Source organism: Triturus cristatus, chromosome 3_1 (assembly GCF_964204655.1).
Source record: "Triturus cristatus chromosome 3_1, aTriCri1.1, whole genome shotgun sequence".
NCBI lineage: Eukaryota > Metazoa > Chordata > Amphibia > Caudata > Salamandridae > Triturus > Triturus cristatus.
Window position 1 is genome coordinate 182416558 of NC_140583.1, and position 19400 is coordinate 182435957.

At 46.3% G+C, this 19400-nt stretch overlaps 1 protein-coding gene across 1 annotated transcript in view; it reads right to left on the reverse strand.

Moving 5' to 3' along the window:
* Positions 1-19400, reverse strand: part of LGR4 (leucine rich repeat containing G protein-coupled receptor 4) — a 287978-nt gene that overhangs the window by 190748 nt on the left and 77830 nt on the right. Inside the window, exon 2 of the mRNA XM_085643635.1 lies at positions 14209-14280. Coding sequence (XP_085499761.1) covers positions 14209-14280 — 72 coding nt within the window. The remainder of the gene's footprint in view (positions 1-14208; positions 14281-19400) is intronic.

The window sequence follows — 19400 nt, forward strand, 5'->3', positions numbered from 1 at the left end:
CGTTTCTGAAGTGTAATAGCCGACAGGTCCTGATATAGGGCCACCGGGTGTCCCCGGAAAGTCAGGGGCTGCCGCTTCCGTGTCTCCGCCATGATACGCTCCTTGAGTGGGTAGTCAGGAAGGTAAGCCAGAATGTCCGGGGGGGGCATGGATGGTCTCCGGGGGGGGCATGGATGGTCTCCGCGGTGCCCCTACTCTGTGCGCCCTGTCTATGCGGATGGGAAAGTCCTCCGGCTCCCCCAGAACCTCTCGGAACAGGCCCCTCCGATAACCTGCTACGTCCGTTCCTTCCTCTGCAGACGGAACTCCGCGAACCCGTACGTTGTTGCGCCGAGACCTATTCTTAAGGTCCTCGGCATGTGCCTGCAGGTCAATCTACTGGTCTCTGAGTCTCAGTACCTCCTGTTGGAGTTGTTCAATCTCCTCCTCCCTCCGTTGGCCAGCCTCTTCCATCGTGGCCACTCGTTCGCCCAGGCCCTCCACCTCCCGACGGATCTCCCGCACTTCGCCGGCTACTTCTTTCTTTAGAGTTTGAAAATCCTCCCTAAGGGATCCGAAGAGGGACTCCATAAAGGACCTGGTGAGCGGGGGTTCTCCCCCGTTGGGATCCGGGGCACTACCAGAAGTGTGGGGCGACTGCTGCCCCCTGTCCACTCTCTGCGGGTGGCGACCCAGTAGTTCGGGGAGGGTGCGTTCTCCTTTTTTCCCTCCTTTACTGCCTGCCATGGCTATGTCGCTGGGCCTCCGCGGGGTCCCCCACTCAGGCTCTGCGCTTCTTTGCGCTCTCCGCACACCTCTACTCCTCTCTTTTCGGGTCTGGTCTTCCTTCTAGCGTGAGTGCTGCGCCTCAGGCCCTGTCCCCCGGCCGTTGGTGGTGAAAATGCTGTGGGCCAGCTCCCCTGCAGTCACTGCCTCCCGACCCGGCGCTTGAAGGAGCCTGGCTGTGGCTGGGTCTATTCCCTCTACCCTGCCCGCCTTACTTGTGTCACCAGGCCGCCCCGGCTCGTGCTCCACTCCTAAAACTCCAGAGCTGTAAGCCACCGGTCCCTTGTCAGTGTTCCTCAGTTCCCGCCGTGTCCCGGTTCCGTCTGACTGAGGCTGGAGGGGGGGGGGGGGGGGGGGGGGGAAGAAGAAAACGAGAGGGTCATCCGGTCTCCACCGTCTCCGGGCGCCACCAGTCCACTCCGACTCGTCCTCTGCAAGGCACCGCGTCGCAGTCCTTCTGCTGCCGTCGCCTGTGTGGGGGAACACCCTCCTGATAGCTCCGCTCTGCCGGGGCCGCAGTCCGCCCCGTGTAAGGCCGCCGTTCGGGGAGCTACGTGCCTTCCTCCTCCCGGGCGTCGGCCGTTGCTTTGCCACACCACTCCGGTTCGCCTCACTGTCTCCCAAGCTCCAGGCGACCTTGGGGCCCCGTATTCCGGCCGCTACTCCACGTGTGGCATACCTCGTGACAGACCCGGAGCCAAGCGCGTGTCCATCAGGGTCTGCTCTCCCCTCGGCCTGCCGCCGTTGATGTGCTCTTTCCGCTCGGCCACTGCTGCCCTCCACCGTCTAATATCAGCAGGCCCCGTCACGAGGCTGCGGGCCGCGTCGCTGGCTCGGTGCTCGCGTAGTCTTGTGGCCGAGCACGTTCTCCCGGGGCCCGGCCTGATGCTCCGCCTCCCCTCGGTGTTTCCGTCCCAGCGGTCCGGAGGGTGCCGCCATGTATCGCGCCTTCTGGGTCAGCAAACAGCCTCCCTTTGTGCTCCGACGGCTCCTCCGCCCGTTCTCCCGAAGAGTTGGGGGAGAATCTTCGATAGAACCAGGTCCGGGGGATCGGGAGCCGCTCAAGGAGACGTCCGCTTACCCCGCCATCTTGGCCACGCCCCCCGAACAAATCTCTTTAAAGCGATTGTTGTATATAATAGCAACTGATATATCTGATTTTTTTAAAGTAGTAATCGGCTTCGGAAAAATTCATGGCACACTCTCAATGAGCAGAATGTATTACTTGAGTCGTAAAGCGATAAAAATAAAAATTAATAAAGAGGATTCAGCTAGGTAGCTAAATAAATAATTGGAAAGCTAAATTGGTTTATTATTGAAGACTGGCCACCAATAGATTCAAGTGAGGGTTTTTGTGTATTAAAATGTAATATTTAAGCTAGGGAGTCCTAGAAGGCCTTTATCTGCATTAAAATGTTATATGAATACCAGAATTGAATTATCAGTGCTTTACATGTATGCAGCTTGCACAGTCATGTACAAACATGCAGTGTTTTAGTTCTAAACAGGTTGGAATTGTGTAAAACCTTTATAAAACTGTTTGAAATATGTGATATTTCAAAGTGGACATAACACCAATTTTAAATAATTTGGGGTTATACCAACATTGGGGGAAATAAACTTCTATTTCAATACTGTATGTAGAGCACTTATATGTGTAGTTTTTATGGAAGTGGTGTATAATAGATTTATAAAACTGTACCACTTACACAAAATATAAAGAAGTAGACAACCCAATAAACCCACTCTGGTTAGGTAAAAACACAGGTCTGAGAGAATATCTGCTCAACCTCTGGAAGCTATGGCCCAAACAGTAGGCAGTCCCTACAGAAGTGAGTGCTAAGTTCAAGCAGTAAAAACAATTTTCAAGTAAAGAACCCAGATTCATAAAATTCCTAAACCAATTTAGAAGGAAAGAAACGTTTAAGGAGCGAAAACACACCAAGATCATCAGAATAGGCTACGGGGAACCGGAGATATGGATATGCAAACTTAATTTAACAACAGCCTAGAAAACAAGCATATAAAATGCAATAGGTCTCTCCTTTTATTACGTTAAAGCCATTTGCTTTGCTATACAATACCATTAGCTAAGCAAATGGCTTTAACTTAATCAAAGACGAGACCTATTGCATTTTCAATGTTTGTTCTATAAACATTCATGCCAACATTGTACGTGTTGCTGTAGGTTAGTCCGTTCAGAACTTGTGTTCGAAATGCCACCAAGTCAAATAATACAGAAAGCACGTGATGTAATTTCTTGAAACGACCCTGAAGTCCACTGGTGGCACTGTCCAAACGGGTGAGATCCGAGCTGAAGGGCAGCAGTGCGTGCCCTCAACTCAGCACTTGCTGCTTTTTTTAAATTCCATTTTTTGCAGTTTTTATATAGCGCGAACTCGATCAGAGGGTATTGGAGCGCTTTACACGAGGGAGCACCAGGTGCATTACACAAGGACGCGCATATTACAGCTTCAAACTACGGTTCGTCCACTTTCCCCACCGCGCGTTTCTCGGGCGGGGGGCCTAACTGACAGGAACTAAAGGCTGAGGTAAACTGAGGTGTGAAACTAATAGTTTCCCCTCCCTGGCAGTGGGGTCTGTCCAGTGGAACAACGGATGTGGCGGCTCTTCAGAGGCTGACAGGAAACCGAAGAGCAGCTCGGGGGCCCGCGAGGAGCTCGCTTCAGCCTCGGTGTCTGTCTGGCTGACAGTCGTGTGGCGGCAGACAGAGGAGGCGCGCCGTGGGATGGCAGAGACGGGCTGATGGAGACAGCGGTAAGGAACAGCGTTTATATTCCACATAGGACTCCCCTGAAACGGCAGGGAAGACCAACTTGAGCTGCCGTTGTGGTGCGGCTAAGTGGCGGGCGAGTCAACAAATTATCAGGAAGAGCCAAGGGTTTGGCTCGGCTCAAGGGTTTGGCTCGGCCCTGAAAGATCGTGCTCGAGCAGAGCCTTAAAAATATTTGGCAAGCAAGGCATGCAATAAGTATCCTGTTAGACTATTAAAATACAAACTATTAACTTAAAAGAATTCCTGCACCCACTACCCATATTGGCATTAGTAAACTAAGAGGTAAGGCAGCCATCAGGTGTAACTTTTATATTTGGTGTAGGTTTTTACTGCAGACAGAGCCACATTATTGTCTACTGAACCAAACGCAAGGGAGGATTTTGTACAGCGCACATGTTGAACGCAAGCATTTGAAGGCTGTTTCAAATGGGATAGAAGAAAAAGGAGTCCAATATAGAGTAGCACACTGTGGTAGCAGAACGGACTCAGCAGACCAGGAAGGGGAGATTCGGTAGCGAGAGTGGCAGCCATTTCAGTCATCGCGATCACGATCGCTGTGAAAGCGAAAGTGATCGCGATGACGCGCTAAAGCACGCAAGGGATGCGCGCGCAGCAGCGCGCGTGCTTGTGCGCGTTCTAGCAAGCTGTCTCTCGGCATGCTGTGGCGGGGGCGGGGAAGCGCACGTGAACGCGCCAGTGGGCTGAAGCGCTTCCCCAAACGAATTGCATGGCGGCACGATGCACGTGATTGTGCGCGTGCTCGCCATGCAATCCACTTTTGGGAGCACTTTGAAATGCCCCTCTTACTAGAGTCTCGCATAGCGATTGCGTAAACGCAATAGCTAGGCGAGACCTAAAAAGCAAGCACTATGGAAGGACAACAGTTCGTGGTGGACTGGGACCTAGTGGCAATTTCAAGCCAACCACAATGGAGCAGAATTTGGATACACCAAGCAACTTGTCCTGGTCAAATGTTTAACCTTCAGACTTGGTGCCCAACTGCTGTGAAAACTTCTTCTGATCAGTTCTAGCTCCTCGAACAGTCTTACGGGACTCATGTCTTCTCCAGGCAAGTCTCCTGTAGGATTTAGTCCTTTTTAAACAGATGGGCCCTCCTGGAGTCATAAGTCCTTCTGCTTTTTCCATCCCTGAATGAGGTTAACAGGAGCTGTACTGCTTGACCCTTGGAGACAGGATTCAGGGGGTTCTTGTGCCAATTATAATTCTGGTAGGGTTCCGCGAACTCATCACTCTGTCAAAGTCATTGTTACAAAAACAAATGTACTGAGTGTTGTTTCCCTTGTGGAGGTCGTAAATCAAGTGGCGGAGTGGAGCCTCCGGCAGAATTGGGCAAATCTTCGGTTGAGATCAGTCTGGCGTCGGAGAGAACTATCAGGACCTCTTTCTCTGGAGTCGGCGCCGTTGTCCAAGTGCCTAGGGCCAGCATATGTAATGGTGCTGGAAGTGGGCTACGAACTGGAGTCGGCGGCAAGATGGGCTCGGAGGGTTCAACTAGCACTGAGCGTGAACCCGCAGGTGGTACTCCAGACAAAAGGCCTCTAGGCTCCTTGGGGTCCAAAACAGCACCAGAGGGAGTAAGAATTCGAAGAGCCAGAGCATGGCTGCACAGAACTCTTCGATGTGATGTGGCATTGCTGTTTGACCCGGAAACTCAGACTGTGATGGAACTAGTTGCGGGATCTGCTCCATAGTCAACTGACTTCGGCAGTGAGATCAAGAAGAGTGGGGCCGCCCCAGAACCTGCGAATGCGAGTAACACAAGGGAGATAAATCCTGCTTCGATTTCTTTAGCTTCTTTTTAGATTTGCCCAAGTACTTGGACCGTGACAAAGACCGGCCTCTCGACTGGCTGTGTTGACTCCAGGAACACGATTAGACACAAACTTTGGATGAGTACCATCACTTGACGTGGTCCCGAAAAGAAATCTTTTTTCCCTGATGGCTTTTGGGTTAATCTACACGCTGTTGCTGTAGGCCTTGAAGTTGTGGCCTGACTTCAGACACCACAGGCATACCTGGTGGGAATCCATCACTGACATTCGTTTGCAACAGTGCCTACAGAGCTTGACACCTGTCGTTTTTGGGGTGTCATCTCTTGCACACTGAAGTAACTTTGAGGTAAGTGTCTTTGAGAGCCACAAAGGGAGTTCCAGATCTGTGTCTGCTTGCGCAGAAAAAAAGAAACTGACATCAGCGTGCAGGGGTTTCGCCTATATGGGCCCCACACATCATCTCCAGATTGAAATGGCACACCAGAGCTGCATGGTGCCACCTGGCAGCACACCAAGGTACCAGTCTGATGCATGGGGATTATTCAACATGTTAGGAATCTGTGACCAAAGGTCTTTTCAGAAATCAGTATTTACTCTCGTCTATTTATCATATGCATCGACAAGCTCATATCACCCTCCTTCCTTGTCATGCAAATGCCACCTTCTCCAAAAAAGGGTACAGCAAGATAAATTCAGCAGGTCAAGACATAAGGTCCTCTTCACGAGTGACCATTAAGTGTGCTGCTCTCAGTCGTTGGTGTATTTATCCCTTCCAAAAATTTATAAAAAGTGGTTGAGCTTTTATTTTGAAATTGGGCTAGGTCATGAATGACAGGTTTGTAATCGCTTCCTAGAACAGGTGTGGCTCACTAGTTAGAGGTGGCAGACCGGTAAGCAGAGAATCGGCCAAGGACCAGGGTTCAATTCCCGACGCGGCAGGGTCGTGGACCAGGGTCAAAACGGACTCGATAATTCTCGCCTCGGTACCTACTCTAACCAGGAACACACTCGGCAACTCTGGGCATTAAGCTTGCCTCATCTCTACAACGGCCCCCCACAGACGCCGGGGATGCCTGGTTTCACCTTGGAGATACCCAGAAAGGGACCATCTCACAGGGATAGCCAGGACGGGTTCCCCAGCGGTCTACAGCGCCGGGACGCCCCATTGCTGGGGCAGCTGTGCGCTTTACAAGTCTACAACATTTACATTTACATTTACATATTGCTCTCATATGAAGCATCTCATAATACAGTCTGCCATAGAAAGATGAGTGATGAGTTTATGGGAGAAAAGTGAGCCCACACATTTGGCTAATGGCCTTGGTCACACAAGCTAATCTCAGAGGAGCAAAGAAGCCTTTCCACTTCTGGTCCTTCCTTGGGTCCTCGTTCGGCTCACTCAGCTGTTATAATACAGTAATGGAGTCGTTTCACAGTGTAGCCAAAGTTACTTCCAAAGCAGTGTTGAATTCAGTTCATAACTATCTTTCATACAAATGCCTAGGTCCGTTTGCATTCACAGACCTTAATTAGTTTTGTGTTAAGTACGTCCATCCATCCATCCATCCATTCCTGGATTTAAATTCCCCTTCGGAGACCTGCAGAAATCACAGACCTAGTATGGCTCAGCAAGAGGAGGAGCTTAAGGGATTCTTCAATTTTTCCTTTGATTAGTAAGGTGCTTTCAAGGATCAATGGAATGGCTTGCTAGAGGCTCTTGGAAAGACGTAGGAGTTGCTAGGAACGGCCCCAATCCTCCCAATACAATCTAACCTTTTATACGGAGGAACAACTGCTCCCTTCTCCTGCCCCTCCTCTGTATTCTAAACTTACCCATTCCCATGACCTTTTTCCCTGCCTTTAACTTTTCCCTTTTCGAAGATAAGTCGGTCTTTTATTCTGACCCCACCTTTCATAAAGGACTTGGTGCCACCCCTTTCCCCTCAGGTTCAGCCTGCCATTGCATGTGCAGTCTCTCCACTGGAAAATGCACCCTTCTTTTCACAGCAATGTCCTGGGCCTCCAAGTCCCATGTACATGCGGCAGAAAAAGCGTTTTCGGCTCATCGTCACCTTTTGCCACTCGTTTCGTATAATATGTGGAGTGGTGCTGCTTTGCATATTGATGATTTCCTTTTTGCCCCAATGCGGTCACCCTACCAACAACAGAGGCCAAAAGAGTCCTAGTTAGGTAGAGGGAAATTAGCTGATGCAGGTCTCTTTTTCAGTCTCATTATCTAGGTCATCCCAAACCCGTGTGTTCACTTTTTCAAATGTAGGAACATAAGGAGCTGAATATGCACTTAAAATACTTAATCTCAGATTATTTGGAAGCACATGCGCCTCCTAAAGACAGAAGGGCGAGGTGACCATGACAGGAACCGAACAAACCTATAATACCATGCATCATAAAGCAGTGCTTTCGCTATCCCAGAGATTAGTCTACCACAGTCATGTGATAACTACACAAAGTTCCACATAATGCAGTAAATGCATTATACCACGAGCGCAACCTAAACACACCCTAAGCAAGTAGATTGAGCAATGGTGCACACCCTTTGAAGTTTTCCTGCATGATTACCCCTTTTGGGTTATTGTTTTCAGAACAGTCTTCCAGCTGGCAGGCTGAATTTGCTTGCGTTGACATCAAAGAGAAAGTAAGATTTGAAATTTGAAATTAAAAAAAAAAAAGCTGAAGATAGAACTGTAAATACTCAACACAATGGGTGCTTTATACGCATTACACATCTACCGTACATTGATCAATTACATCCCAATGAATGACGTCCTTCCAGATGGAATCTAGTTTCGCACAATGGTGCAGCGTTACAGCCTAAAAGCTCATGATTGGGATTTTTCAAAACCACATTCTTTTGGTGAGAAGACCCAACACACTATTACATGTATTACCTATATTTCAAGGGCACTGCAGCAGACATTTTTCAATTTCTCTTGTAATAATTATTAATAAATTGCACAGGTTGAGTGAGGCAAATGTTAAATTAAACAGAAAGAGACAACTTATTTCTTGCAAGGACGATTTTGCATCTTGACGCAAATGAATTTACATGCTATTCATAATTATGTCATCTATGACACACATTCTAAGTGCCACTTGGTATTTTTCCATGACATCATGTGGTGTTAATCCAGGAGTAGAAATGACCACCTGCTGGGGAAGTCACTTGTAAATGTAGAATGCAGCCATAATAATTGTTAAATGTAAGCAATTCGTTTCTTTTGCAGTATAAACCTCAATACATGTTCAGAAGTTTAAAGGGGTATTTCCCCCCTTTGGGGCAAGGAATTTAGGTAGTTATAAGTAGTGCCATGTAGATAGCTAGGTAATGTTTTTGTTACAGCTTCTTCTTTTGAATGGATCGCCACACTATAGTTTTCAGCACGTGTCACCGGAGGCCCATGTAGAACAGAAGCATACATCTAATTCTGACATACTGCAAATAAACACTTCTGTGTGACCAGCATATACCATATACCAGCTTTTCTGAGCATTTTGTACCAACAATAACACCTAGATTTAGTAACTAATCCATTGATCAATCTAAGTTTTGGCAAAAAAGTACCCTTTAGTTGTGAGTAAATATAAAGAGTTGATTAGTGTTTCTACATATGATTGATCTGTTCCCATAGCAAAACAAGTGCAGACTCTGCAGGTCATGAGTGGAAAGTGACGAAGGAGGAAGTTCCACTGCCTGATTTACATGAAAAATTGGCACAAACTTGGGTATAAATGCAGGACGCAAACAACTGGCTTCAGTATCAACAGAAATGTGTTTTCTCATTTTGAAAACTTGTACTTCACAGACCATTCAAAGTAATATGATCACCACTATTTAAAGTCGCCCTAAGATGCCAATTCTATTAATGTCTATGTACATGGGTTCAAACTGTGGTAACAGTGACTACTATGTTAAGGTCCCATGATTAGGGTGGGGTTCTGCATGAACAGATTAGCACCTTATGTTCCGCTAGGAAAACTTGTGTGTTTATACCAGTTCGATTTCAATATGCTCTTGACCCCTCATTTGGGTAGTGAGTGCAAATAAGTGGACCCCTCACGGAATCGCAAGTTTAACATCCACCAAATCCATGACATGGAATGTAATAACCTTAATGTGAGTCTAACAGGGTTTTGGTAACTTTACCGCATCAGGTGACAGAGTATTTACATTTGACAAAAATCTCTCATTCTAGAGCCTCTTAAACATAGTCATATTTTTCTGCCATAGTTGAGATGACCGAATTCTAAGACCTCAGGAGCCAAGATGGCCAACTTGGAGGTTTGAGGTCTGCATACCTCACATGCTCCTAGCTAATTGTTTGCTGTGCAGGGAAGGCTGGCAATTTCATTTATGGTGTGATGGACAAGTTCAACCATGAGATCCTTATCCGTACAGCCCCAATCTGTTTGCTTGATAATGTTACCATAAGTGACAGTCTGCACTTTGGTGCAACATGGTAGTCGAGAGAACTCTATGTAAATAACTCAAACCAGTTTATCAATAGAGTTTACGACCTTGAGGAGTTTGGATGTATATGTAAACCTAATGGGGCATTTTATTTTATTGAGGTGAATGGCATTTAGATTTCTGCTGAGGTTATCAACAACGAAGATGTCCTCACTTAGCACATGTTCTGCAATAATGAGCAGTTACCTGATATCTGACAATGACCATCCCACAAACAGTCTTCTTGATAGAACGAGTGGTATTGTGCCCCTTTGCTTGTTCGAGTAGTAGATTGCTGTGGTTTGCCATACAAACCTGAATTCCTTCTTGTGTAACCATGTATGGAATGCCATCAGTGCTGGGAATACTACCTGGAGTTCTAGTGTGTTTATGAGTAATGTCTCAAGAGACATCCACCGGCCATGCACGGGAGGGCTTTAAGTGGGCCGGGTCGCACTGGTGCTGAGCACCAGCAGTTTTTTTAAGGGGGCCTCGAAACGGGTCTCTATTGGGCTCGGTTTTGTGCCCTGGCAAGGGCGGTCCGTTTTTTTCCGGACTGCAGTGACCGCAGGCACATCGATGTGCGCAAGCCTAAACTACTCACCTCTCACTAGTGGAGAAGGTACGGCATGACGCCATGCCAGGTGAGGGTTTGAAGGGGAAGGGAAATCCTTTAAGGCGAGTCATTTTCTATCTGGATTTCCCTTCTCTTTTCAAAACGCAGGAGCAGCAACCCTGTTGTGGTGTCATCAGGGCTTTAAGTCGAAGCTTTTCAATATTATATACAAGCCATAGCTGCTGCTTCTATATCTTACAAAAACTAACAACTATTGACAAAGCCATTTGTCCTGACTTGTTGTAGGTATGATGTTACTTGTTGTATCATATCTGGATGCAATGACAGAAACAGCAAAATACAAGTCGGGCGGCACATTATGTTGAGCACAGATTTTTAGCTTAGGTGATATTAAGCCACGCCCTTAATTGTTCGGCCACACCCCTTTGAAAGACCCCCCAGTTTTTTCATCCCGCTTAAACTCCTGATGCACGGTGAGATCCCTCCAATGTGCTCTACACCCAGTCTTGGGCACAGGGAGGTTAGATCTTAGAAAATATCACCCATGTACAAGGGCAGAATAACAACTAGTGCAGACTCGTCTTTGTCTTCCTTATTACAACAGTTAAACATCTCCGGCCCCCTTTACTCTGTGGTCACAGACCACTGTGATGAGCTCGTTTGCAGACAAAAGTATGCAGGATATTTATATTCCCAATATGCTCCTAATTCTTCACTCAGAGACTGAAATTGGTAATGGAGAATAAAAAGTCTGATATATCTAAAAAAAAAAAATCCAACTGTTGGATGAACCAAAACCTTCTCCATAGCTGAGCTTGCTGTCAGATTGTTCCTTTTACAGTATCGGATAGGGCATAATTTGGTAAAAGGGTTACTATGCTGCATAATACACCATTACTTTTCATCACAATACATATATAGCGAGCCTGCCTATTTTCATTACCTCACAACGCAACGTGCAGTGAGAAACGAAAGCTGCTTCGACGTAAAGGAAAATAATTACAGAAGAACATAATTAAGCAATCTTAAAAACATTATGGCCTCCGACGAGTCTGTCTGAGCTCTTCTTACAGGGGAGAGGTACAGGCATAACAGTAATATAACTCGTGCACAACACAGAAACTGAAAACCACCATAAAGATTAATTAGAAGGCGGCGTAAAAGGTTTAACCCAAAAAAATGTAGTATTACTGCCCCAGCCCAGCTTATGACGGGTGGGGTGTATAGTGTTACACATGCTTGTAAAGAACTAAGAAGGCATTTTCTTTGTGCGAGCCCTGGAGACACACCTTGGATTTCTAAATTCGCCACCCCACGGGGAGTTCTGCTGACTCCAAGTGATAGCACAGAGCTTGTGAAAAACACGATAATCTATATCTATAGACATGAGCTTTGAGAAATAATCCGGGATATAGCTTGGGTAGCATGGGCCCTAATGCATGTAAGGATATAAGCCTCCATTCTCTGGTAGTAAGAAAAACGGTCCCTTTAATAGGGGTGCCATGGAAGGACCTCTACACCTCCTCGCGGCTGCGCCACTGCACCTGCTGCACTATTGATGGCTATGCCCCTGGGAATAAATACCGGCTCATGGGGCGGGATTGGAGTTACATGGCAAAGGCCGTGTTCGGCAGACTAGTATTTACCAACTACTGATCGCCTGGAAGTATCCAAATATTGTAGGACTCTCTGGACTTCCGGCGTCAATGAAAAGTAGTTGCCCTCTATGCCAACTAAAACGCACTCGGTTATTGCTGTGGTCTAATGGTTGTGCTTCGGACGTTTGCGTTATCAATATGAACACACTCTGCCGCTTCGGGAATATCCCTTCCGAATACTAGCAGCCTAGGTCTGAATTTTGAGGCAGTGTTCAGCTTATCCCCGGCCTCCCAGAGAACTGCCATCAACAAGCCGCTCCCTGTGGCGGCCAGGTCAGAGGTCGAGGGTCAGGGAATGGTACTTCCGGTACCGGCGCAACCAGCTGCCGGGGCGGTGCGAGCCAACATGCGCCGCGAAGGCGATCTAGGAAACTTGTCCAGGAAAACAACATATCCAATCGGTCGTAAACATGTTAACAGATCCAGAATAAACACGGCGGCTTGGCTTGCGATTCGGGAACACAGTCTAGGCCAGACTTCGGTAGCTGCAGGGCTCATGTCCCCGCCGTGTGTGCTGGGACCCAGGGATCGGCACTGCTGCACACTAAAGGGTGGAAGGCACTCCCTACAACGTCTCAAAGCACACTACATGTTTCAAGGAAACGCCTATTTTATTACGCCTACCTTTCTGATCATACAGTTTATTTGTGAGGTTTTACCGTGCCACCCTAACACTAGCCACTTCACGTGCATGGCTAGCGATTCAACTAAACGGCGTGTCAAAAATATTTAAGATGGTCATACTATGCACACTGGTTATGCAAAAGTAATAACAGACCTGCAGTAACAAATAGAAATTGTTGACAACTAGTTAAGGTTGCTAATCATAAGCACTTGCAGCAGTGCTTCACAAGGGAAAGGAAGAGGGAAAAAGTAAGATTTCAGGATACTTTATGCAACACTGGTATAGAGTGAATAGTAAATTAAAGGGTAATATTTATGGGACCTGCGGGATGAATCATTACTTTAGAGCCTAATTTACTTCGGGACCCCAAAGACCAGGGGCAGAAAGGGCATCTCTTGTACACCATAGGGCAAAGTAGGTTTAGCAGCTCCTTCCAGTGGCTACTTCTAATTTACGTCCATATTTAGGTGCACTCAACACTGTGGCCACTTACCCTCCCCCATTAAGGATGCAGTTGATGCTTGCTAAAAACCTTACTGCGCCTTTTATAGAAACAACGATAATATTTTGTATTTTATGCCAAACTTCACATCAGTCGTTTCCTTTCATAAACTTTGTAAAAAACAGGTGTTTCTGCTGGCTTATTCAAAGTGATGCAATTTAACGTAAAGACTGACTTGGTCTTGTTGGGATAAGAATGTGTGCTCTCCAGGTCGAAGCAGATGTCAACAGTAGTATGAAGAACTCCATCTAATACAAAGGCCGGATCTACTGATTCAGTAGGAAATTGCTCAAACCTGCTAGCTAGTATATACTTTTAAAGGTGCACAGGCAGTTCAAACCCAGGTTCAGCCTATTCTTTTTCGATTCTGAGAGAAGGCTGGAGCAGTACTGATTCATTCAGTAATAAGGGAACGGACAGGAGGTGCAGCTGCTAAAGTGCTTAACGCTTTATTTTAACCACAAATTGTATTTATTACTGCAATTTGAAAGGAACAAGATGTTAGTTGCACTCCCTCCATTTGAATTACGTGATCGGAGTTCTTCTTGGTGTGGCGTACAATCTCATAATGGCATATGGCAACCTACAAATAATTTTCACGAAAATAGTCCTACGTTATTACACTGAAGAACGTCTTTTAGGCAGGATGCAGGTCTGTCATTATTAGTATGCCACAGTAGAAGGCATTCTACTCTGGCACAATCGCCATTATCAAAAGCCCTTTCTTAGTAATTGCAAATTACTCTGCTGTAAAAATCCAACGCAAACCCACCATTATTGACCATTTAACACAAACTATTTCCTCAACATAATGTTTGTGATACGGGCAAGTAACTCTGGTCCATCATGTACACTTAGATGTAATTTACTTTTCAGCGCTGTTCTATTAGTATAGGTATTCATTCACCCAAACTGGATTTTATACCCTCATACAAAGAAAATAGAACACTAAAATACACGATTCAGCTCTGAAAAAAGCAACGCATACAAATCAAGATATTGTTAATCTTCGAAAATACTTACAACTCTTCCAGATAAGGGAAGGTCTTGAATGCATTCTCTGGTAACTTGGTGATGTTATTCATGCTGATATCCCTAAGGTAAAGTAAACATATATTAGTACAAATCTGCAGCAGAACCAACAAGGAATTTTGAGAAAAGTACGTAATAATTTGTAAACATAAAACCTTTGACATGCCCTTATTTCGGCCTACGATTCTATAGTATTTCTCAGGAAACGGCCATTAAAGTTTTAAACTCCCCACCAGTCACCCCAATCACTACAATTCTTGAGCTGCATTTAGTCACCCCTATCACTACAATTCTTGAGCTGCATTTAACTCCCGGGGCCTTCATATTACATAGACTGCCTATGTAATATGAAGATAACTATATATACAAAAAGACTCATGCATTAAGTCAGAAGAGGATATGATTATACCGTGAACTCTTAAAACATTTCCTTTTGGTAGCATGTGCCCCCAACAGTACATTTGAATTTTATTCTAAAACAGAGAAGACAAATTTGCCTATGAATTTGGTCCACATCTAGTTGGGTTTTTCAGAACCAAGTACAACCACAACCATTTTACTTATAGGGACAGTAGGAGGACCTTTTATGTAGCACCGATGGGCCACACATCTTCTATTAATACCACTCGCACAGCACTACCTTTGCGCCACAAAACATTAAATTCCAATGAGGCGGGCTGGTCAACTAGGCTGCATATTGGAAATTGAAGGCGAGAAGTAACTGGCAACTTCAAATGCAGTTTTAACATACTCTGGTACTGTAGGATTACAAATCATTGCCAAAGAATTCAGAGAGGTACTGGGGCAGGCTCTTAATGTAAAAAAAAAATAAAAAAAATAATAGGAGTATTCCCTTTTAACTATAGACTTTTAATAGCACACAATGTACAACATATAACAGTATATCTTTCTGACCAGATGAACTGGGACCCCTGCCAAAAATAACAAGTGTGATTGTAGGAAGCTGGCTCTGTATATGCTACACCAAAATGAGGTATAGTGTGCACGGAGTCCGGTGGAACCCCCAAAGGTAGGCAGAGGTAAAAGTAGATAGCACCTCACTCTCTATTTTTGGTAGTGTGGGCGAGCAGTAAGCCTTTATCAGAGGGCAGTGTTAAGCATTTGTTGTACACACTCAGGCAAGAAATGTCACACACTCAAAGACTGAACTCAGACCAATCTGTTTGTATAAAAAATATAATTTGGTTATTTTATTTCTAGAACCAAGCCAAGCCTGAAACCAAGCCAAGTGAAAAATCTTTGCAAAACTTATTCAGAGATTTACAGTTGAATGCAGGTTCAAATGCAGTTGGTTGAATTACAGATAAGTTAACAGTTCAAAATTACTTTTCAGATACTTTATAGATCACTGTGCACGTTACTTTTGCTAATCAGTGTGACATGCCTAGATATCGCACATTTCTTAGACAAAAGTAGTAATTCCCTTTTAGTACATTTGCAGTTTTTCAATGTTTCATGCAAACCAACTCCACATGTCGAAGAATTTAAGGAAAGGAAGCTAACGGTTTGCAGGTAAGTAGTTATTTGTGGGAGTTGGTATTTTGGGGTTAGAACCAGAGTTCCCCAAAGGTCAAGGATGCACTCTCAGAACACCATCAGCAGCATTAGGGCGTCCGGGTGCAGAGTACTGAGGCCCAATGTTATCCAATGGGGGGTATGAGGCCTCCGGTTGGTGGCTGCTCACAAGCAGGCCACAAGATTGTGGGAGCAAAGCTCCTGGTGTTAGGCTCAGGGCAAAGGGAGATCCAGTTTAGCACACAAGTTGCACCCGCAGCGGTGCAGGGTGGCTGGGTGCAGGGTGCTGGTTTGGTGTCGGGTGCCCGGTTTTCAATGGGGATTCTCTGGTTGAAACAAACACTGCAGGCCAGTTGGTGAGGTAAGTTGGGATGCGTGGGGATTCTGGGACACCGTTGGTTGGGCCACCCAAGGCCCTGGGACGTTGGGTGCAGGGTTGTCTTTAGGCGTCAGGTTTTACTTACCAGCTCCGGTTGCGGTTGGGGGGTTCCTCCAGAAAGGGGCTGCAGTCGTCGATTGGAGATTCGAGGCGGATCAGAGATCACCAGATCTCAGGTCAGAATCGCAGGGGAGACCTCCTCATGGTGTTGGGCCACTCGAACTCGGGCCGTGGGCATCGGGTGCAGACTCGCAGATTTGGCCGGGGCCAGAGTCTGTGGGTGAGCAAATCCAGTGCTCACTGGAGACGAAGACTTGCTTTTGGAAGGCATGGCAGGTCCTCCGTGTTCTTGAGGGCTGCTGGCTGCAGGACACACCAGGATTTTGATGGAGCAGGTTCGAGGTGCGGACAGGCTGGTAGGGCTGGGGTGAAGTCTTTGGGCTTTCTCCTCTTCTTAGTTCAGCACAGCTTCTTCGGTCCTCCTTCTTCTGGGCAGATCTTGTCTGAGGAGGCAAGGTTTGGGGTTGCCCCTAAATACTAGAATTAGGGGTGTTATAAGTAAGGAAAGGTCAGGACCAATGGATCCCTTCCTTGGTGTGGGTACACCCCCTATTATGTCACCCTCCAGTGGGAGGGAGGCATATGCCTCTCTCTGGTTGGCTGGGCCCCCCACATGTGCAGGATACTAGGGATTGAGAGTTGTGCTTCACCTCGCATCCCCCACCTGAGAGGTGGGGTTGCCAAAGGTGGGAACACCTCCCTTCCTCGCTTGGTTTTCCTGCCGATTCTCCCGCCCAAAGTTGGGGGTCAGAACCGGTGGTGCCAGTGGCTGGAAGCAGAAAATGGTTGGGGGTAGCTCACAAAGGCAGCAAGCCTTTGAAACTTTCCTTCGTGGACCCTGCCCATCCTGGGGGAGGAAGCTCGGCACCTCGTCCCAGGATGTGCATTGTTCCAGACCCTCGAGAGCAGCAGGCTCTTGACCCAGGGATCCAAAATCATGTCTGGTGGTGCAGCTAGCGAGCAACCACTCAGCCAGGACACTAGAGTTGGGTTGTTTTTCAGGGGGCATCTCAAAGATGTCCTCAGATTGCATTTTTCATTAAATCCCACACTAGCATTACTGTGGGTTTAATGTGCTGAGAAGTTTGATAGCAAACTTCCCAGTTTTCAGTAAAGCCATTATGGTGCTGTGAAGTTCGTAATGAAAAATTCCCAGCTCCCTATACTCTTAATGACATTACTGCACTTACAATGTCCAAGAATTGGTTAAGACACTGTAGGGGTACAGGGCTCATGCACCTGTACCCTCGCCACTGGTATAGTGCACCCAGCTAGAGGGATGGCTTACCAATGCCAGGGCAGTGTGTTATAGGCATGGCACACAGGGATGTGTGCAATGTCGACTCTTCACTTTGTTCTGCACCAAAACATGCAGCATGCAATGGCAGTGTGTGTGTGTGTGTAAAGGTACAGGACCTCTAAGGTTGGTGCAATAAGTGCTGCAGCCTTTAGAGGCCTTCCCTGGCCACAGTGCCCTTGGTACCTATGGTACCATTTACAAGGGACTGACTTGTGGCCAACGAGTGGCAATTGGGTTTTGTATTGATGCAGTTCAGGGAAAGAACATAGGCCCTGAGTACCTGGTTGGCAGGAACCCAGGGCACACTCAGTCAAAATACATCAACTGTTTGGCAAAAAATGGGGGCAACCATGCAAAAAGAGGGCACTTTCTTACAGTTATACATTTGGAATCTTCTTTATCTCTACACTTTAAATGAATTCTCAAGTGGACAGGCTATACCAATCAACTTTCTACACAATAAAAACATTCAGATACATCTTTCCATATTTCTGATTCCGTCAAAAAATACAAGCGACACCACCAATCATCGTCTCCAAACTGGTCTATGCTAGTGGACTATATCACATGCAAAATTAACAGTTGATGGACAGAATGCAGAACAATGTCATACATTCACCCCAGTACAGAAATCTGGGCCTAAATACATCTTTTTTTGCTCACTATGCCGTTCCAGTTTGAACCCAGCCATATGCAAATCAGTCTTGACCCTGTGCCTCATGGGAACAGTCCAGCTCGAACTGCCAAGCCAGGTCCTCCCCGGACTGGAAACAAGCATCCTAGGACCAGTTTCGGGGTTTCACTCCTCTTTAGCCAGGATAGCTTGATTCCAGTGGCATGGAGAGCACGGGACTATATCACAGCATTTTATTCTCAACTATCAGAAGGCTACAAAGAATCCAAAATTCAACAGCAAGACTACTTCTACATGTCAATATAACAACCCACGTCTCTCCAGTCCAATTAATCGCTATTGTGAGCAATTAATCCAATTGCTCACAATAGCAAGAAGATAGCAAGAAGATGCTCTTTCAAACTACTGTGCATCACACAGAGCTAGCAATGCAAAAGGACGACAATTCATTTAAGCAAAAATCATAAAGTACACCCAATCCTAGGAACTTACTTTCCAGACTAGCACTGTGCTTAATCATTCCTGCTTACATGAAGAAAACCATTGGCGGCACTACTTCCTCCATTCAAACTGCACTGCTATGGAATTTCCTACCTGCCAAGATCAAAGCCACAGAAAATCACTTGACCTTCAGAAGGATGGTTAAGACCTGGTTATTCCTGGTGTGATCAAACTAGTAATCGACAAGTTCTCATTTTCTGCCTACAGATACCATTCAGGAACCACTTAGGATGAGGGAAGTGCTAAATCAGCAGAATCTCTTTTCAAACAACCTTTAATATCAGGGGCAACCACCTCTCCCTAGAAACTTACAACCCATGCATCCTCATCTCAAACAAACACAAAAGACAGTGCTTAATTCATAAAGGAATGAGGGCTAGTGGCCAAAGCTCTACTCAGAAGCTCACAGCCAGTGCTATTAAATTCCCACATGATTAATCCAAAGGATGCAAATCCGGCGCCTCTTGAATCCACTACCAACACTCCCCGCCTCTATCTCACTCTTCCAGGTTCATCCTTTCACCCTTTGTGACTGGTTTCCATTCCATCTCTTCCTCCTCATTTCTCCTTTGTGTGTTCTTCCCTCGCTTAAATGTCTGAGAAACATAAGTACCTAGCCCCAAAAATGAGTGATGGTGGGCCCCACCAGGTCAAATTAAGCACCCCCTCTGGAATGATGGGGAGAGGATGTGGTGTTACAACCAGAGATGCTGATATAAGAACTGGAAAACCAGGTTTGAGTCTCTGTGTCGGCTCAAGATCCTGTGGTTCTG